General features: G+C 33.5%; 1 protein-coding gene across 1 annotated transcript in view; it reads left to right on the top strand.

Moving 5' to 3' along the window:
• The window catches only part of LOC133171957 (probable ATP-dependent RNA helicase DHX35), a 134,686-nt gene extending 124,300 nt beyond the window's left edge, over nucleotides 1-10,386 (top strand). The window contains exons 23-25 of the mRNA XM_061306753.1: nucleotides 3,033-3,186; nucleotides 7,869-7,980; nucleotides 9,703-10,386. Of these exons, the coding sequence (XP_061162737.1) occupies nucleotides 3,033-3,186; nucleotides 7,869-7,980; nucleotides 9,703-9,747 (311 nt within the window). The 3' untranslated portion in view covers nucleotides 9,748-10,386. The remainder of the gene's footprint in view (nucleotides 1-3,032; nucleotides 3,187-7,868; nucleotides 7,981-9,702) is intronic.
• Nucleotides 10,387-21,794: the final 11,408 nt, after the last annotated feature.

Genomic DNA, 21,794 nt, shown 5'->3' with positions numbered 1-21,794 from the left:
TATTTGTTCTTTTTAAAACATACTAAATACTTTCGTTCCTCATAAATAGTATAAAGATAAATGGATATACAACTTATCTTGCCATAATAGCACTCAGCGTATGTAAAATGAAAGTCAGCTTGATCTCGCTGTACTTACTGAGATGACGTCATTTGTTAGTTTGACACGCAGTTTCTCTGTACTTGAGGCGTGGATCAAGCTTTTATCGTAGCTTGTAAAAATAAAAATAAATACAAAACACACGTAGTCGGACCAAATAAGAGACATATTGTGAAATATATTAATCCACATTTTATTGTCAAACTATATTGATAATGTGTAGACTTTGTATAAAGCCGTAGGGAGCAGGTTTGTACAGTAACGTGCTAGAATGACAGGTCAAGCCCCTCGGAAATATCAAAAAGTCAACGATATCCGCTTCACTATAAATTCTGAATTTTTAAATACGTGTAGCTATTATTCCTACTGTTCTGAAAAGTGCTGGGAGCTGGTTGTGTATTGTTTATTTATTTCGTTATGTAACATTATAACAATGCGTATTACATTTTAGTCAGGAGTTTATAGAAAGAGGACTAAATTTTACACAATTCCCGAGCATGAGGAAGTTGCTCCCAGCACTTTTCGTGTTAAGGAATTTGTCTCAAAGAGAACAGAATAAATTTTACAGCGGAAAAATGCCCGTATATCATTGAACTTTTACGATCTTTGTAGTTGTAAATATATATTCTAATTTTAAACCTGTCACGTGACAAACAGCTGATGTAAGCGATGTCGCTCTGGCCGAACTCAGGAGAGACCCGATATATACAAGTGCAAAACACCACAATTCACATTTATCAAAACTAATGCTGTTAAAAAAAATATTAAAATTGTATTCATTTTCCCTAAATATATCAAGGCGTATATTTCATGGGCGTCCTTAACCTAGCTGCGTAGAGATAATACTTCTTTTTTTACATACTAAGGTGTGAATATCAGTTATTTATTATAATTATTTTTTTAATTATATATAGTTAAGTTTATTTATGCAACATTTTTGTATTTATTGCTTAGAAGTACTGTATATCTGTTTGAACTAGAAATGGTAAAAGCTATCTTTGTTGTAGTGGGAAGATACATTTGCTATTTGTATTATTAACTTATTTTTCTATAGGTACAAATGTAACTTTTATAGATAGGGAATTGCTGATGGGATGATTTCATAACAGGAATTCTTGCCTCAATCAACCTGTCAGAAGGACCCTCATACTATTTCAGTATGAGTGACTTAGGATCCAAGTATTTGTGTTACCTGGGTGTTGAGGGGACTCGATTAGGATTTCGGGAAGCAGCACACATCTTTGGTAGCATTACTAGCCCCATACTAGTCCCTGTATGTCCGACATAAATAAACAAATTTTGATCATTTACATATAGAAACATGCATAGAAACCTGATGTTAATAGACCTACCCTCAATTTTTCTTTATTTTTCCTCCATTTGTTATCTCTAAATCACGTGACTTAGGTGATTGATGTTGAAAAACAAACATCAGAATCATAAAATAGAATGATTATAAAGTTACACAAAATCTCATTTTTAAGTGATTTTATTGTAGGCCGGAAAATGACCTTAATATAGAGAATCATATCCTTCGTGTTTAGCTCAGTTTAAAAAACTAAATGAAGGTATTTTTATCAAACTTCATATGCTGATTCTTTTGGTGAGTGCTATTGAACTGCATCAAAATCTTTTTACGTTGACCCCCAATCCCTTTGACTTTGACCTCTTCTTTTCATAACTTTGCATGTAGCCTAGTTTCAACTATTCAAGATATTTTTATGCAGCTAGCTTATGCACTGTTTTACTTTACTATTTATTGTGTATAAAACTCACTTTTAAGGGAGCTATTCAATGTATTTGCATCAAACTTCATACACTTATACAAATTTTCATGTTGCATTACTAATGAACCACTAGGGCGGGGAATGTATGTTTTATGGACATATTTCTAGTTAATATATTAAGATATTTTTTACACAATTTTTCATAGACATGTATAATGAAGTCAAATGTTGTGAATAATGACCATTGAATTATCAGTAAGTCCATTTTTTCATAATATATAATATTCACAAATCAAAGTATTTTTTACAGTTACTAGTCAGATCACCATGCTATTCTCATCATCTGGAAACTTGGGGGGAAAAAATTAAAATTTGTATCATTAAGAGAAGTTATCAGAGTACAAGGCAATCATTGAACTTGAAAAAATGTATATTAACATGAGCTTGGGCTGTATTTAAATTTTATTTAATAAACGTACTATCTCATCACACTGTGCAAAACTTTTTATTTGATTACTTTGTTGCAATCTTAAATACTCAATGACCCCCTTTATGTCAATTTTCTAAAAATTACATTGTTTTAAACAATCTTTGGAACATTATGTATAAAGTAGGACACTGCACCTGACAACTTGGCTATCAGGGAAGGGATTCTTTATGGAATTAATTCTACTTAATCCAGATCAAACTCTGGAAGATTTCCAGAATTTGGCAAATGATAAATTGCTAGTAATTACGAATCTGTAAAAATCTTAATAATTAATTTCCTGAATACCCCAACTTTAGCCTGAGATGACTGATAGTACAAGAATGTGATGCAAATTCCTTACTGGGAAGACTTAGATGTTCAAGTGGCTTCTGTAGAGCTCAAATAAAGAAGAGTCGATTTTCATGGCAGACTGTTCATCCTTAAATCTTGATTAGATATTCACTTCATTTCATTCAAAAATGTTTTAAATTTGGTACCTTTCATGTTTCAGTGTCATGTGGTAGAGTACTCCTCTTTAGTGATAAGGTCATAGGTTCAATACCATTAAAGTCAATGGTGATTGTTCACAGTAAAAAGAATGAGAGTCAGGTCTTAAAATGACACATATACATAGACTTTGACCTCTCTATGACCTTGACCTTTGAATTGATGTGAAAGGGAGAATATGTTTGAGTATACTAAAACTACATTCCTGGTTTATTCTTATACTGTTGTAGATGATGTGAACCTGATAAGACGCTGTATAACCTCAGGGTTCTTTGCCAATGCTGCCTACCTTCACTACACAGGGGTATACAGAACAGTCAGAGATGACCATGAACTTCATATCCATCCAACATCAGTACTCAATTTTACGGACCCACCAAAATGGTAGGCTCATCAAACATTAATTATTGCTTATATTCTTAATTTCAAGTTGTTTTGCCAGCAAATCAGGGCAGTATCTGCTGCATGCAGTGTAGGGCTATGATATTTGTTACTTAATTTGTAACCAAGCCTCTGTGTAGGAAAATTGAGCTAGCATGAAAAGTGAAAAAGTGAAAATTAATACAAAAAGATTTTGGTATAGTCACTACTTATTTGAAATCTTTACATGAAGAGTTCTTTTCTGCATCTGTGGAATTTTGAAAAGTATATTACTACTAAATTTCAACTTGAATTAAAGTCAGACAGTTTGAAGTTTGATCTGTTGTTGTGACTTTACTTGATAAGTGCTTAAGGTTATGAGGATGATCCCTATAGATTATCAAGACCATATCTTAAATTTTGTTATCCCTCTCCTCACTCATATAAATTTTTCCTTAATGCTTATGATTTTCCACAAGAAATCTAATTTATTATTAAAATGCACACAATTTCAGCATACCTTGCAGAGAAAAATTTGACAGGAATGACAGTTTTACTTGGTCATTTCATAAAGTATCCTATTTAAGAGTTGTCTCTCTAAAAATATCAGGGAAACGATAAACTTTAAAAGGTGAAGGACACTATTGCAGATTGAAAATAAAATGTGAAAAATTGAATGAAGACAACATACCGGTAAATAATTTGCATGTAGTAGAATCTGTAATGAATACCTACAATACCCATGTCAATGTAAAAAAAAAAAAAAGGTCAAAAGTTGCATGTCAAGGTCGTCAAATTTTTTATTTCCAAGTCATTAACAGAGAAGCTTCTATTTAAATAAACTTGAGACTATTTTTACCCTATTAATGTAAACTTTTCTTTTTTTGTCAAGAAAATGATAGGAATTTTGCTCACATTGACTGTTTTGAGCATTTGCAAAGGGAAAATTTAAATTGCTACAAATAAGGAGAGCAAAAAATGGCATTTGAGATTCTTGTGCAAGGCAATTCACTTTAAAGTAATCTGCGATAGATCTATAATTTTAAATTAACAAATTAAGTATTAAAAATTATTAAATTAAAAAAAAGAAAGAAACTCATATTTAGAAGAAATTGTAAATTTCAAAGAAGTAAATATATATATATATATATATATATATATACCACGGTATATCTTTCCTTAGGATAAAAATATCTAGCTTTCTGCAGTAAGAGTCAGATCCTAACTTGTCTCTAATGTGCTGTCTGTCAAATTAAAGGTCAATTTATAGATGTCTGCAAGATAGCTTTTATCATCACTCATTTTTTTCTTCGTAGTTGTATAATGTACAAACTAATTAGATTTAAGATAATGTGTACTGCCAAAATAATATTTACTGCTCAAATATTTTTCTTCAGTCAAGGAGCTAAATAATTTCTATTCAAACTACTTGCTGTATTATTTAAATGGATGACATTATTGTATATTAACTCTATAACAATCTGATGTAGTTGCTACTAATCTACATCATATTTTATTAACATTCAGTTAGAATATATGGTAATTGAATTCGAGAAGCAATTTCAATTTTAGTGGATTAATAATAACATCAACCAAAGAAATAGATCACAGTATTTTGTTGTATTTAAAGGATTACTGTGAAATTACAAATTTTTGTGTGAGTTAAATTTTTGTTGTTTTCATGTATTGAAGAGACCCACAAAGTCATGTCATTGACAAAATGTAAAAAATTCATACTGCTGTATAATTATATATATATATATATATATATATATATATATATATATATATATATATATATATATATATATCCTTTAACCACCAAACCAAATCCCCTGTAACCAGTAATTTTTGCCCAAACCAAGAAAATTTGACCCCACGGAAATAAGTAATTTTTTACCCACCTGAGCCATAGGCTCAAGTGAGCTTATCTGAAAAGAGGATGTCCGGCGTCTGTCTATCTTGTGTCATCTGTCTTTTGTCATCTGTAAACTTTTAACATTTTTTACTTCTCCAGAACCACTGGGCAATTTCAACCAAACTTGCAACAAAGCATCCTTTGGTGAAGGGGATTTAAGTTTGTTCATATGAAGGGCCACACCCTCTTTCAATGGGAAATAATTAAGAATTATTGAAAATTTAATGGCATTTTTATGATCAGATTTAATGGTCAGAAAAGCTCACTTGAGCCTTTGGCTCAGGTGAGCTTTTCTGATCAAAATATATCCATTGTCTGTGGTTGTTGGGGTAAACTTTTCCCAATTTCATATTTTTCTCCAGAACCACTGTGCCATTCGTAACGAAATTTACCACAAAGCTTCCTTGGGTGAAGGGGATTCAAATTTGTTTACATGAAGGACCACACCCTCTTTCAAGGGAAAATCTCAAAAACCACTGGGCCAGAAAAAATGAAACTTATGTGAAAGCTTCATTACAAAATGTAGATTAAAGTTTAATTGTTCAAAACATAACCCACAGGGGTAGGATGGGGACAAGACAGGGGATCAAATTTTTGCACAGAAACATATAAGAAATATCTCTAAAAATCTTCTTAAGAACAGCAAAGTTGTGATTACTAATATTACCTAATACAGAAACATCCTCAGGTTGTGTAGATTCAAGTTTGTTCAAATCATGACCCCCGAGGGTTGGGTGGGGCCACTACAGGGAATCAAAAATATACATAGGAATATATAGGAAAATATCTTTAAAAAATCTTGTGATAACCAGCAAAACCACAATTACTAATATTTATATAGAAGCTTCCTCCTGTAATGTAGATTCAAGTTTGTTCAAATCCTGACTCCTGGGGTAGGATGGGGCCACAAAAGGGGATCAAAGTTATGCACAAGAATATATAGGAAATATCTTAGAAAGTCTTCTTCTCAAGAAAAGCAGTCATGATCAGTAAATGTGAATAAAAAAGCATCCTCAGGTAGTGTAGATTCAAATTTGTTCAAATCATGACCCCTGGGGTTAGGATGGGGCCACATTAGGCAATCAAAGTCATATATGGGAATATGTAGGGAAAAAATCTTTATAGAAATCTTCTCAAAAACAGCAAAGTCATGATTAGTCATATTAATATGGAATCAAGTTTGTTCAAATTATCCCCATCAATAAATAACATTCCTACAGAGAGTAATGTTTGGTTTTAATTTAGCTCACTTCTGTAAACTTGGGTAAAGCAAATTATAACCAAACCTCTAAGCTGTCATTGCATAAGCTTCCAATGTGACTATAGAGCAGTCTTATCCAGAGTGGTACATGTAGTAACTACTGGACCAGACTTGCAAGATCGAATAAGCATCGCACTTGCGATATATATATTATATATATAAATATAATGACTTACTTCTGTTATTTTGCTGTAATTGTATATTTCTCGTGTATTGAAAGTAACAAGGAAATACATGATATATGAATCTAAAAATCATGACATTGTCTCGATAATGATAGATGTAATTATTTTTTAATCTACTTTCGTATTGGAATTTGAAAGCCAAGGTCAGGAAAAAATTAATGGCAGGTTCCTGTACTTAAGAGGTACAAATAATGAACTCTATCAGATCTGCAGTTTTTTTTTTTTTTAAATGAAGATATTAAGATATTTTTTTCCTATGCCACTAAAAGTATTTGATGTTGTGTTCCTATTTTGCCTTAATAGCTGAGAAGTCATGTTTGAATAGGTACTAAGGTTATGGGAATTTCATTAATTATAAGGAACAATTTTTGTTATTTATTTGTAATTTTGATTATTGAAACAATTAAAATAGCTGTAATTATAGATTTATAAAAAAAATATTTCATATGTACATATAATTATCTGGAGTAGGTAATTTAAGATGTTTTGACCTGAAATTCTTTCTTTAGTTAACAGATTTCACAACAGTGTATGAAACATCTTTTTTGGTAAAATAAAATAAATAGATTTTACTCATGGAAATATTGTATAAGCATTCTCTTTATTCGGTGCATGAAATATGACACTTCGCAATGTTTAAAAACATAGACACTCCTGTGCCTTTGGAAATATTCTTTATAAGGTGTAGATAATTAGATTTCCAATCCTGGATGATCATTGTAAATAATGGAATTGACCAATCTCCTTATGGAACAGTCCTCAGGTTTCTGAAAACTTAAGTTTTTTTATAGTGTTTTATTACTGTTTGATTTTTCAATAAATTAATGAATTATTAAAAAAAAAAATAACAGTCATTGAATTCCAGACTATGACAAATTATCTTCAAAATAAGTTTTTGTGAAAAGTAATGATCAACAAAAAGCCCTTTTTATAGATCTAAAACATTACTTGAACCATACCTGTTTAAAACAATCTGTTGTATGTTTCTTGTTTGGTTGCATATTTTAATTTTATTTTTAAAAAAAGAACAATCAATGGTGCTATTTGGGAACACTGCAATACATGTGTTAATTACCATGAATATTATCCATTACACTGCAGTTTATCAAGATATCTGAAGAAGTGGAGAAAACATTTTACCTTTTCATTGGAATCAAAAGGTTTTTTATTCTAAATGTGAATAAGAACCCAACCAAGGCATGAAAAAATTCCCAATTGTGGATAAACAGCCCTATCACAGTATTATCCCCTGTTTGGAATATATTCCAGACCTGTTGATACTTAGACTAGTCCCCATCATATCTTGACAAAAAACTATTAACATTAAATTTTCTTGTTTCAGGGTAGTTTTTAATGATGTTGTCCAAACAAATAAAGATTATATGAGAGACATTACAGTTATAGAACCGGATTGGTTGTGTGAAATGGCTCCCCACTTCTACCAGTTTGGTACAGTAAGTAGAGTACAAACAACTACATGTTGCTCACTGATTTGAAGCATATTGACCAGATCTGAATGTGAAAAAGAATTATGTACATCACAGATTAGCTGTAGATCTGTAGCTCACTGACCTAAAAAAAAATTGGATGGACGACCAGAGAGCTACAGTTCCTACCCATGGAAAAAGTGTATATTTATTGCACAAAAAAAGTGCACTATTTCTATATTTATTTCTCCTCTCTTGTTTGAGTGAATCCACTTGTACATCTGTGTTGCAGACACAACAAATCTGACATTATTTCTTAAAAGGGCTCCTCTCTAAACATTAAAAAAACATTTTGGAAAGTGGGTTCTATAATAAATGATTTCTATTTGCAATGCATTGGCCATATTGTAATTCTCACTTGCCCAACAAAGACATATAGCCAGCAGTAATGTCTCATTTAAACCAATGAAAACACATTTCAATCCATAGGACAATAAACAAATTATGAGGACTTATTACGGCACAAATATACTATTTGTGACACTGAAATACACAAATAAACCCTTAAATTACAGCTGAGGGCTCACAGTAAGTTTGACTTGTTGACAGGGGATGCTTTCTCCTCCTAGCCATCTGTTCCCACCTCTGGTGTTTCCAGGAGTCCATGTTTTTTGCCCTTTTTAGCTCACCTGGGCTGAAAGCTCAAGTGAGCTTTTCTGATCACCCATTGTCTGTCCGTCCGTCTGTAAACTTTTCACATTTTCAACTTCTTCTCAAGAACCACTGGGCCAATTTTAACCAAACTTGGTACAAAGTATCCTTGGGTGAAGGGAAGTGAAAATTGTTAAAATAAAGGGCCAAGTCCCTTTACAAGGGGAGATAATCAAGAAAAGACAAAACTAGGGTGGGGTCATTAAAAAATCTTCTTCTAAAGAAGCACTGGGCCAGAAAAGCTGAAACTTATGTGGAAGCATCCTGGGATAGTGCAGATTCTAAATTGGTCAAATCATGACCCCCGGGGGAAGGGCGGGGCCACAATAGGGAATCCAAGTTTTACATTGAAATATATAAGAAAAACCTTTAAAAATCTTCTTCTCAAGAACCACTGGGCTAGAAAAGCTGAAATTTATGTGGAAGCATCCTGGGGTAGTGTAGATTCTAAATTGTTCAAATCATGATCTCCTGGGGGTAGGGCGGAGCCACAATAGGGAATCCAAGTTTTACATTAAAATATAGAGGAAAAATCTTTTAAAATCTTCTTCTCAAGAACAACTGGACCAGAAAAGCTGAAACCTGTGTGGAAGCATCCTGGGGTAGTGTAGATTCTAAATTGTTCAAATCATGAACCCTGGGGGTAGGGCAGGGCCACAATAGGTATTACAAGGGGGGAAATCTGGTAAAGAACAGCATGGCCAAAGTTACTCAGGTGAGCAATGTGTCCCATGGGCCTCTTGTTGCAATTCCTAATCTTTAGTGGATTTGATAGTTTGATCACTGTTCATTTTGTTCACCTTTTTCATTAATGATCAGAATGTTGCAAGGTCAACTAAAGAGTCAAAATTAATAGGTAGACAGACTTTTATGTGAAAGCTAAAATCTCAATAAATCTCTTTTAATCAATCATTAATCCACTGATAGTATTGGCACAGACATATTAAGTGTCTGATGATAATGTAAAAACTGCTTAACCATTAAAAAAGATGATCATAAAAGAGGTATTTGAAGTTTAAGAAAACATTTTTTTTTCAGGAGAGGGAAATAGCTGCCAAACGAGCTAGGAACGAGCAGGACTGAAGGAAAGGAATGATACAAAAAAAATGTCTCTTTAGAAAAAGGGTTCACACATACATGTACTGCAGTTTTATTACTTCTTAATTGTGAGGTTCAAATTTTGTGAATTTCATGAAAGATATGTAAAATCATGGACAGCTACCTTATCTTAATATACGATTAGTAAAATTTTGTAGTTCAGCATTTACATCTATTTTTGTGGTCTTCTTCAACCAACGAAACAACAAAAAGTTGTGTTCAATAGAAAATGTTATAGCCATTAGCCACAGTATTTTGGTACAACAGAGACACATCAGCTTGTATGATGGTGGACATTGGCTCTAGAGAAACTGTAGTTGATCACATCTTAGTGTAATATGTGATAAACTAGTCCTGGTTTATACAAAATGTTCATGCTTATGCATTTTTTAAGACTGGTTTATTAATTGCATTACATTTTTTATGAAAAATTGCTCATATATTAAGAGGATTTATTAAAATCAAAGTACTAAGAGTACTGAAAGATGGGTCATTTAAATCATGATTTTATTAGCTCTTCTGAGCCAAAGGCTCAAAGAGCTAATGCTATGGCCATTTGTGCGGTGTGCGTAAACTTTTTAGAATATGGGCCATAACTCAAGAACCCCTTGGCCAATTATTGTCAAATTTGTCACAGGGTATCCTTGGCCCAAGGGCTCCCTTTTATACTAAAACTGGGGTTGTGACCCTTTAACAAGGGGAGATAATTAGGAAAATAGAAACAAAAGTACTGGTTGCTAAAAAATCTTCTTCTCAAGAACCACTGGGCAGATTATCACCAAACTTACATAAAAGGATGAGGATATGTTGTAGATTAAAATTTGCGTGGGGATTTACCCTGGGGCAAAGGGCGTGGTCTCAAGGTCACTTCAAAGTTGACCAAAAATTACATTTTATTAAAATGTTGATATTTTGCTTACTATAAGGACTAGGATCATCAAATCTTGTCAGTTGATGCATCTAAGGACCTCATATCATGTTGACTCAAAAGTAGGTCACAGTGACCTACTTTTTAAATTTTGCGGCCATTCTTTTTCAAAATGATTTAGAGGCATATTTTGAACAATTTAAGGCCTATGATCATCAAACTTTGTCAGTTGATGCATCTTGGGTCCTCAAAGTACGTCAACTAAAAAGTAGGTCACCTTGACCTACTTTTTGAATTTTATGGCTAATCTTTTTTAAAACAATTAAGGTCATTAATTCGAATACGGGGGGGGGGGGGGGGGGGGGGGGGGGGGGGGGGGGGGGGCTTAGAATCATTAAATCTTGTAAGATGATGCATCTTGGGGCCATAAAACATATTTATTAAAAAGTAGGTCACAGTGACCTACTTTTTGAACTTTGCAGGCATTCGATTTCAAAGCGTTTTAGAGGCATAATTTGGACATTTTAAGTCCTATGATCATAAAACTTTGTAAGTTGATGCATCTTGGGTCCTCAAAAAAGGTCAACTGAAAAGTAGGTCACCGCGACCTACTTTTGAAAATTTATGGCTTTAATTAAATATTTCGGGTACTAATTGGCTTAGAATCATAAAACTTTGTCAGTTTAGGCGTCATGGGTCCTCGGAGTACAACAACTGAAAAGTAGGTCACGGTGACCTACTTTTGAAAATTTATGGCTTTAATCAAATATTTCGGGTACTAATTGGCTTAGAATCATTAAACTTTGTCAGTTGATGCGTCTTGGGTCCTCGGAGTACAACAACTGAAAAGTAGGTCACGGTGACCTACTTTTGAAATTTTATGGCTGTATTTAATATTTTCAGGAATTATTTGGCTTAGAATCGTCAAAATTTGTCAGTTGATGCATCTTTGGTCCTCGGAGTAGGTTGACTGGAAAGTAGGTCACTGTGACCTACTTTTGAAAATTTATGGCTATAATTAAATATTTTGGGTACTTATTGGCTAGAATCATCAAACTTTGTCAGTCGATGTATCTTTGGTCCTCGGAGTACAGCAACTGAAAAGTAGGTCACGGTGACCTGACCTACTTTTGAAAATTTATGGCTTTAATTAAATATTACAGGTACTAATTGGCTTAGAATCATCAAACTTTGTCAGTTGATGCATCTTGGGTCCTTGGAGTAAAACAATTGAAAAGTAGGTCACTTTGACCTACTTATAAAATTTTATGATTATAATTTTAAAAAATATTTTAGGTATTAATTGGCTTAGAATCATCAAACTTAGTTGATGGGTCCTCAGAGAATGACAAGTGATAAGTAGGTCACCATGACCAACTCTCAGGTACTAATTGGCTTAGAATCATCTTGGGTTCTCAGAGTGTGAATTGGAATTTCAAGGGTTTATGTAAATATACAGGATACTTCGAGGCTTCAGATAGAAGTGATAGGTTGTACAGTTTATCAGAAGAGCGATTCAAGGCCCATGGGCCTCTTGTTATAAACTTCATAACTGTTATAGACTTCAAAAATTTGAAATAAAAATGAATTTTGAAAGAGCCATAAAGCATTTGATAGACATTTTTGCCTACTGTAGTAGTGATTTCTTGAACACGTTTTGTCATACAATCCTATTTTATGCATGTGTAAACACAATAATGATATGTAAATGTTAAGGGTTTGCAATATGAAAATCATCAAGTTTGTGTGGAGTATATAGTGAATATTGATATATCTACCTATGATGGCATTTTCCATTTATGCCTTTTAAATTTTTTTTTCTTTGTGTCCTTTCTATGTTTTCTATGTTATTTTTTATAATAAACATAGTTTCAAAAAGTTCTAATATACATATTATACTTTGAAATATCTTGGGGAAAGACAGTTCTAAATGATTTCATTAAATTTTGTAAATTCATACTTGTTTTATTTTTACTGATTTTCCTAACCTTTTGTCACAAAATTAGAGTAAAGAAAATGTAATATGATAGTTATATGACATAGATGCACCTATGGAAATATAACACTTTTCCACAAATAATATTACACAGGTTGATCTTGAATTTAAATGGTATATTTATAATCATAAACGGGGGATTTTATTTATTAATTTTTTTTTTTGAGTCAGCCGTGTCATTGGCAAGGCAGCTGTGGCTCTTAAACATTGAAACCAAAATATCAAATAAAGTTTTGGGACTTCATTCAATGAGGTCCAGTTTAACTTGACACCTCCAGACAGACAGATCAAAACCTATATGCCCCCTTTCAATTACAGGGGCATAACAAGTGCATTCCTGTATTAAAATTTAAATCACCTAATGTGAGTATGTGACCCCACCCTACCCCCAGAGATCATGATTTGAATAAACTTGAATCTACACTACATTAGGATGTTTCCATATTCAATATGACTATTATAGTATATATTTATGCCTTTGCTGTTCTTGTAAAGGAGATTTGTAAAGCTTTTTTATGGCCTTGAGCTCGAATGTCATTTAGCGGGCGACCAAACTTTACGCAACCGAATGTGTCAGTCCATGTATCTGCAAAAGAAAATAGCAAGAACAATGCATCGATTTCTTTAAAAATGTTCACAGTGAATAATAGCTTGAAAATAAAATTGCATCAATTATACCTACAAATAATTCTGTCACATAACAAAGATACCCTGATTTATTTTCAAACAAGAAAAAGGTGACAGTTCTTGCTGATGAATTTCTAAAGAAAGGCTGTGTTGAATGACATGAATAACATATACGAAGGAGAACCATGTAAACACAAACAACTTAATAGGCTGTAAAATAACCACAATTTTAAATTAACACGAATGCTAGAAGACTAAAAGGATTGGATTTCCAAATCCAAACCTTACTTTTACAATCTTATAACCAATTTTATCATAAAAACTGAAGTTATTACTGTATTTCACCATTTCTTCCACATCTCATTTTACCGTATTGGCCTACCACGCGAGTACGACAACTGAAAGGTAGGTCACCCTGACCTACTTTTGAAATTTTATGGCTGTATTTAATATTTTCGGGTACTATTTGGCTTACAAATCATCAAAATTTGTCAGTTGATATATCTTATGTCCTCGGAGTAGGTCGACTGAAAAGTAGGTCACTGTGATGTACTTTTCCATTTATATGACTATAATGAAATATTTGGGGTACTTTGTCAGTTGATGTTGATGGGTCTTCGGAGTAGGTGGACTGAAAAGTAGGTCACTATGACCTACTTTTGAAAATTTATGGCTTTAATTAAATATTTCAGGTACTAATTGGCTTAGAATCATCAAATTTTGTCAGTTGATGCGTCTTGGGTCCACAGAGTTAGTTGACTGAAAAGGAGGTCACTGTGACCTACTTTTGAAATTTTATGGTTACAATTTCAAAAATATTTTAGGTATTAATTGGCTTAGAATCATCAATGCATTTTGGGTCCTCAGAGAATGACAAGTGTTATGTAGGTCCATGACCTACTCTCAGGTACTAATTGGCTTAGAATCATATTGGGTTCTCAGTGTTTCATCTGAAATGTAGGTCATGATGACCTACCTTTGGAATTTCAAGGCTTTATCTAAATATACAGAATACTTAGAGGCTTCAAATAGAAGTGATAGGTTGTACAGTTTATCAGAAGAGCAATTCAAGGCCCTTTGACCTCTTGTTATGTATTCAACTGAGAGAAAAAAGAGAGCTATTGATATAAGTCTAATTTGAGAAATTATATGATTACACTTGTTGTAAATTTTAAAACAAATGCAATCTATTATCATTATTGATGAATACTTTCAAATTAACGTGTGCAAGCAGAGGTGCTTGCATATTAATTTTTGACAAAATTTACAAGATACACGTGAAATGGCGGAAATACATTTAAATTTTAACTGAACGGTCCAAAATCGAACAGCTTATGTAACGGTTAAAATTGCGCTTGAAAATAACGCGAAACGCACGCCGTACTTTTTAACCTGCTTGATATTTCTGCTATTTATAGAGTTTCTGTCCTTGCGCCAGATATTTAATTTTACTAAGGTATTATGCTATTAAAATTTTTATAAAAATTCGATATGACAATTCATTTAGTTGTTTTCTATTTTTATATAATTCTCAGCGCAGTGATTTCAATTTATAAAATTATTATTTGTGGAGTAAATCTTTAGGACTGAAACTGGTTTAACAAGTATATTTATGGACATCCACATGCCTCTCATAACTAGGAAAGCCTATTAGGATTAATCTATGGAGAAAAAAATTTTAAAAGGCGTTATAAATCCTTTTGAAAAGGCATTAACAGGGACCTATATACTAAGTATATAGGTATCTGGCTTTAATAAGCTTTCTAAAAGGCGTTATTACGCCTTTCCAAAAGGAGTTATTACGCCTTTCCAAAGTCGTCTGTATGCCTTTTCAAAAGACATTATTACGCCTTTCCAAAAGGCGTTATTATGCCTTTTGAAAAGCCATTATTATCATGGCAAGAAAACTCGTCCAGTAAAGCTTTGGATTGAACTCAATAAAAGTGCAGTTAATGCTGATCATTGAAATACCCCTGAGAGCGATTCGAGACAACTGATGGCAACAGCTTTGTGAGGTGGATCTAAAGTTCTTCAGCTTCCCTTGTTGAAGTCAAAACTTCTAAATGTTATTAAGTATCATTTCAAGTTTTCATTGTCAGGTTTTTCTTTTTAAAATGCATATTTTGAATTTAATTTATGCTAGTTGTATTCAATTCAACCCACAGAAATACGTATTTGAATTTTATGCCTATTATTTCAAGCAGTCCTGAACCCGACCTTCTCTAAGTTTTTCCCCATATTTATAAACAGTCTCACCTTTGTAGGTCTTACCTGTTTCACAGGCTCTAAACTGATTATCTTAATTCATTTAAAATATGAAACAACCCAAGTAAGAAGTTTATCAGAAAATGGGCATTTTTAGCTCTACTGGTCAGAGACCAGAAGAGCTTATGTGATAATAAGGTGTCCGTCGTCCGTCCGTTTGTCTGTCTGTCTATCCATCTGTAAACAATTTTTCAAAACACTACTTCTACAGTTTTGGTCTGATTTCAGTATAACTTGGCACATAAGTAGACTACACTAAGATACATAATTCTGTTTATCGGATTTTGATTTCAATGAACAGTGTTACCATGGTTACTAAAAATATAGATTTCTTGGAAATACATTCAAATGCTAATCCTCCTACAGCTTTGGTCTGATTTCAGTATAACTTGGCACACAAGTAGACTACACTTAGATACATAATTCTCTATACATGAACCAGTTTTGGATTTCAATGAACAGTGTTGCCATGGTTACTAAAAATAAAAATTTCTGTGAAATACTTTCAAAATGCTACTCCTCCTACACTTTTTGTCTGATTTCAGTATAAGTTGGCATACAAGTACACTACACTGAGATACATGTCTTTATTGTTTTTTGATTTTGTTGAATGATGTCGCCATGGTTACTTAAATTCAAATTTCTGTAAAATTGTTTGTAAAGGCTACTCCTCCTACAGTTTTAGTCTGATTGCAATAAATCTTGCCACAAAAAGAGACTAAACCAAGGATCATTATTCTATTTATTGCTGTTGCAAAGTTTCAAGTCCAAGTGTTACTTTTATCTTCCTTTATAAGTACAACCAGTAGAGCTACAGTCTCGTCAGAGACTTCTGGTTATTTTACACCAATTAAATTACACAAGCTCTTTTCTACTCGGCACTTCTTTCCATAACAAACAAACCAAAATGTCCATCCTACCCGATGTTTATTTAAAGAGAATTTTTGTTTTGTTTTGATTTATGCCCCCGTATTGAAGATTCGGGGGTATATAGTTTTTGCCCTGTCCGTCTGTCTGTCTGTCCGCAAAAACTTTAACATTGCCCATAACTTTTGATTGGTTGGAGCTATGGCTTTCATATTTCACCTGTGTATTCCTTGTGACAAGACCTTTCTTTGGGTACCACCATATTTGACCTTGACCTTGGAGTTTGACCCAGTTTTGTAAAATTTTATCCAACTTTAACCTTGGCCATAACTTTTGAACAATTGGTGCTAAGGCTTTCATACTTCACATGTGTAATCCTTGTGACGAGACCTTCCTTTGGATACCAACAACTGTGACCCTAACCTAACTTTTGAACCGTTGGTGCTAGCTAGGCCTTTCATACTTCACATATGTAATCCTTTTGACAAGGCCTTCCTCTGGATACCAACGACTTTGACCCTTTGACCTAGACCTTGGAGTTTGACCTCCTTTTGAAAAACTTTAACCTTGGCCATAACTTTTGAACCGTTGATGCTAGGCCTTTCATACTTCACATATGTAATCGTTTTGACAAGGTCTTCCTTTGGATGCCAACAACTTTTACCCTTTGACCTTGACCTTGGAGTTTGACCTACTTTTGAAAAACTTTAACCTTGGCCATAACTTTTGAACCGTTGGTGCTAGGCCTTTCATACTTCACATATGTAATCCTTTTGACAAGATCTTCCTTTGGATACCAACAACTTTGACCCTTTGACCTTGACCTTGGAGTTTGACCTACTTTTGAAAAACTTTATCCTTGGCCATAACTTTTGAACCGTTGGTGCTTCAGTTTTCATATTTCACCTGTATATATCTTGTGAGAAGGCCTATCCTAAGGCACCATAAATTTTGACAATTTGACCTTGACCTTGATGTTTGACTTACTTTTGAAAAACTTTAAACTTTTCTATATCTATTCAATGGTTGCTGCTAGGGCTTTCATATTTCACAGGTATATTCCTTGAGACCAGACCTTACTTTGGGTACCAACATATTTGATTTGCATTTGAGAAAGTTTAACCTTTGCTATAAGTTGCCATATGGGGGCATCAGTGTTTCACAAACACATCTTATTTTAAATAAATTTTCTTGCAGCTTCTTCTTTTTATGCCCCCGTATCGAAGATTCGGGGGTATATAGTTTTTGCCCTGTCCGTTCGTCTGTCTGTTTGTCTGCAAAAACTTTAACATTGCCCATAACTTTTGATTGGTTGGAGCTATGGCTTTCATATTTCGTATGTGTATTTCTTGTAACAAGACCTTTCTTTAGGTACAACCATTTTTGACCTTGACCTTAGAGTTTGACCCAGTTTTGCAAAATTTTATCCAACTTTAACCTTGGCCATAACTTTTGAACAATTGGTGCTAAGGCTTTCATACTTCACATGTGTATTCCTTGTAACAAGACCTTTCTTTGGGTACCACCATATTTGACCTTGACCTTGGAGTTTGACCTACTTTTGAAAAACTTTAACATTGGCCATAACTTTGGAACGGTTAGTGCTAAGGCTTTCATACTAAGCATATGTAATCCTTGTGACAAGTCCTTCCTTTGGATACCAACAACTGTGACCTTGACCTTGGAGTTTGACCTACTTTTGTAAAACGTTAACATTGGCCATAACTTTTGAACGGCTGGTGCTAGGGCTTTCACACTTCACATATGTAATCCTTGTGACAAGACCTTTCTTTGGATACCAACAACTTTGACCCTTTGACCTTGACCTTGGAGTTTGACTTACTTTTGGAAAACTTTTACCTTGGCCATAACTTCTGAACCGTTGGTGCTAGGACTTTCATACTTCACATATATAATCCTTGTGACAAGACCTTCCTTTGGATACCAACAATTGTAATTCATTGACCTTGACCTTGGAGTTTGACGTACTTTTGGAAAACTTAAACCTTGGTCATAACTTTTGAACGATTGGTGCTTCAGCTTTCATATTTCACCAGTATATTTCTTGTGAGAAGGCCTTTCCTTGGGCACCATTATTTTTTTACCATTTGACCTTGACCTTGATGTTTGACTTACTTTTGAAAAACTTTAACCATTTCCATATCTATTCAATGGTTTCACATGTGATCATTATTCATGCTTAAATGATTTTAAAATTCGGACAATTGACAAAATTAGACCCAATCCAAAGCAAGGTAGAAATCGTGAGATGCTCAGACCGTAACAAGATTGAAAAAGACAACCCAACCCCCACCCCCACCCCCAAACACACACATTTCAGTTTGCTTTGAATTAATAAAGCCTGCCCAAAGTTTTGCATGTACAAAACAAAAAAAAACCTACATAACAATATTTTAAAGTACGTGTATCTTTAAATCGCTTAAATCTTTTACTTTCTAATTGTTTGATTTTAATGGCGTTTAGAAAATTAATGCAGATTTCCCCTAAAAATAAGATATCTTGACCACAAAACGACCTATTTTCAATGTATCGGACTGAGTGAAATCCATGAAAATTGGAAATCGTCTTGACTAAAGATTGAAATTTCACATGTGATCATTATTCATGCGTAAGTAATTTTAAAATTCGGACAATTGACAAAATTAGACCCAATCCAAAGCAAGGCAGAAATCGTGAGATGCTCAGACGCGGCCTTTGAGTGCTTTGACAGGCCCGTGCTTTTGAAGGGGGCAGCATCCTAAAAAATTGACAAGGAAAAAAAAGAAACAAAAAATACACACGCACCCCTAAAAACTTTTTAAATGCAATAATTTGCCGGAGTTATCCATCCTGCAACAAAATGTTCAGCGACCAAGCAGCCAATGAATGAATTGTTATCTAAATTATAGCAAGACTATTCTCCAAAAAAGTGGGGGGGGGGTGCCCCCCACCCCAAAACCCCACCCCACCCCAGCCCCCACTCGCACTCGTACTACCAGCCGGTTGAAAAGGCGTTATATCCAAAAATGGAAATGCGTTAGTTTATATTAATAAATATATGAAAGATTAAATCAAAGCCATCTTTATTTGTGCAATATTTAAAAGTATTTTCTCGCAGACAACTGTTTGCATGCGTATTAATAGCGATTCTCTGTAACCACTTAAACTTCTTTGCCATGCATGGTCACCGATTTTGATGAAACTTTGCCCATTATTACAACTTGACACCAGAAACATATATCAAATAAAATTTCGTTGCTATGTGTCTTGGTTGCCATGGTAACAGCCAGAAAAGTTGAAAAAATTGAGATTTTCAGCTACTTTGAATCTTTATTAAGCCTTAATAAAGAATAAGAATAATAAACAAACCATTCTCCCCAAAACCTGACACCTTGTTGCCACTTATGCTATAAAGAAACTATTTAGAATTTATCTCTAAGTAAGTGGTAACCATGGGTACATTTGGAATACATTTTAGATGCTGAAAAATGCAGAAAAACGCTCAATATTCACTAATGATAGGTGTTAAATGATGAAACTCAATCAACAACCTAAGAAAAAACAATAAAAATATTTGACCTTAAGTAATTAGGTATTGGCAATATTATTCTAAAAATAACTTTCATGGTTGCCATGGTAACACTGTGTTACCATCCAAAATGTGTTGCTAAGATTGGGTTAATGCTACTATCTTCAGGAAAAACAATAAATTTCATGACTGGCACATATATATCCTTAGGACCTCGCAACACCGACAACATAAAAAAATTGGGATTAATTGTTACTTTGCAGTGTAACCATGGAAGCAATGTACCAGTCGTTTAAAGTGATATATTTTTGCTGCCTTAGGAATTTACTTACCTTTTATTCAAGAAACATATTATTTGACTCACCTTGAATAGTACTTATCTGGTAAAACTAAAGTTGAATATCATATATTGATAACGTTTGTTGAAAAATACAACACTGTTGCTATGGTAACCAAGAAGGGAAAATGTTCGATTTTGTTAATTTTATATCAATATTAAACCCTATGTGTCAGCTCTTTGCATCCAGTTAGAGATTGGGTGGCAGTCAAAATTGAAAGTCAGGTTAGTTGTTCATAATTACCAATCATAAAAGTTTTGGGAATCTACATACAAGGGTACGTATCCAAGGAAACAGAATATTTTTCAGATTTTTATGTATATTTTTTCGCTTATTTCCATAGCAACACTCTATTTAAAGAATTGAATTTGCATTTTTTGAAATGTGAAAATTAGGGTCACATGAACATCTTTAAAAATTGATCATTAGTTATATAGAAATATGCTTTTTAAAAAGATAGGATTAGATTTAATCACTAAGAGAGTAAATTTAAAATCCCTTCTTGGTATTAAAACCATGGCAACCATTGCCAACCTATAAGAAATATCATATTTCTTCCATGGTATATGTTACAAGGATCTTTTGTCTATTATTTGCTTGTATTTCAACCTATATTTTTTTTATTCTTAAGTGTATGATGTTATAAAATTAAATGAGCAAAATTATTACTTTTGAATACTTTGTTTCCATAGTAACGTATGTAATAGTTGATTTACCAAACATATTTATCATGCATTTAAAACATCAGGCCTTCAACTTTCAGAAACAATCATTACCACTTGTTTGCTTTGCTGCAAACGTTAACTGTGGGACTCTGAACATGTTGAAAAATGCCATTTTTCAAACTTTAGGACATGTTGCCATGGTGACCATGTCACGTAGCAAGCAATTTCTGCCTGATTTGAGTCTACGGTATCAAAGACTTTTATCATAGAGAGTTTGGAGAAATTCTGTGACTATGCGTGCCACAACTTCTATATAAAAGTTCAAGTCGTTACAGAGAATGGCTCTTTAAAAGATGGGAAAAAAGCAGGCAAACTATTTGCATGGGTATATTGAGCAATTAGCCTTCAACGAAATTTGTGAAATCCATGACCCTTAGTACAATTACAATATGTTTAAATTATTTTTTGAGAAAGCCCAACCTTAAATTGTGAAATTCGTGTCCCGAGGGTAAGATTTCAGCCCCCCCCCCCCTCCCCCGGGGTGGGCTAAGTTAGTCATGTATTGACAATAAAAGGCGTAATAACGCCTTTCCGAAAGGCACCTTTTGAAAAGCGTAATGAAAGGCGTAATAACGCCTTTAAGAACGGCATAATAATGCCTTTTGGAAAGGCGTAATAACGCCTTTTTGCGTTATTATGCCCTTTTCGAAATGCGTTATAACGCTTTTTATTTTTTTTCTCTCCATAGATTGATCCTAATAGGCTTTCATACATAACTGCAACGGTGTGTGCAAACTAATTGAGTAACGTGAGTTAGCGCATTATAAAAATTTGTTTGCACACACCGTTGCAGTTATGAGACTATATATTTCAAAAG

This window comes from Saccostrea echinata, unplaced genomic scaffold (genome assembly GCF_033153115.1).
Source record: "Saccostrea echinata isolate AGI-Se365-2 ecotype Australia unplaced genomic scaffold, CSIRO_AGI_Sech_v1 ptg000054l, whole genome shotgun sequence".
NCBI lineage: Eukaryota > Metazoa > Mollusca > Bivalvia > Ostreida > Ostreidae > Saccostrea > Saccostrea echinata.
Note: the sequence above shows the minus strand (reverse complement) of the source record. Positions and strands in the feature narration are given on the sequence as shown.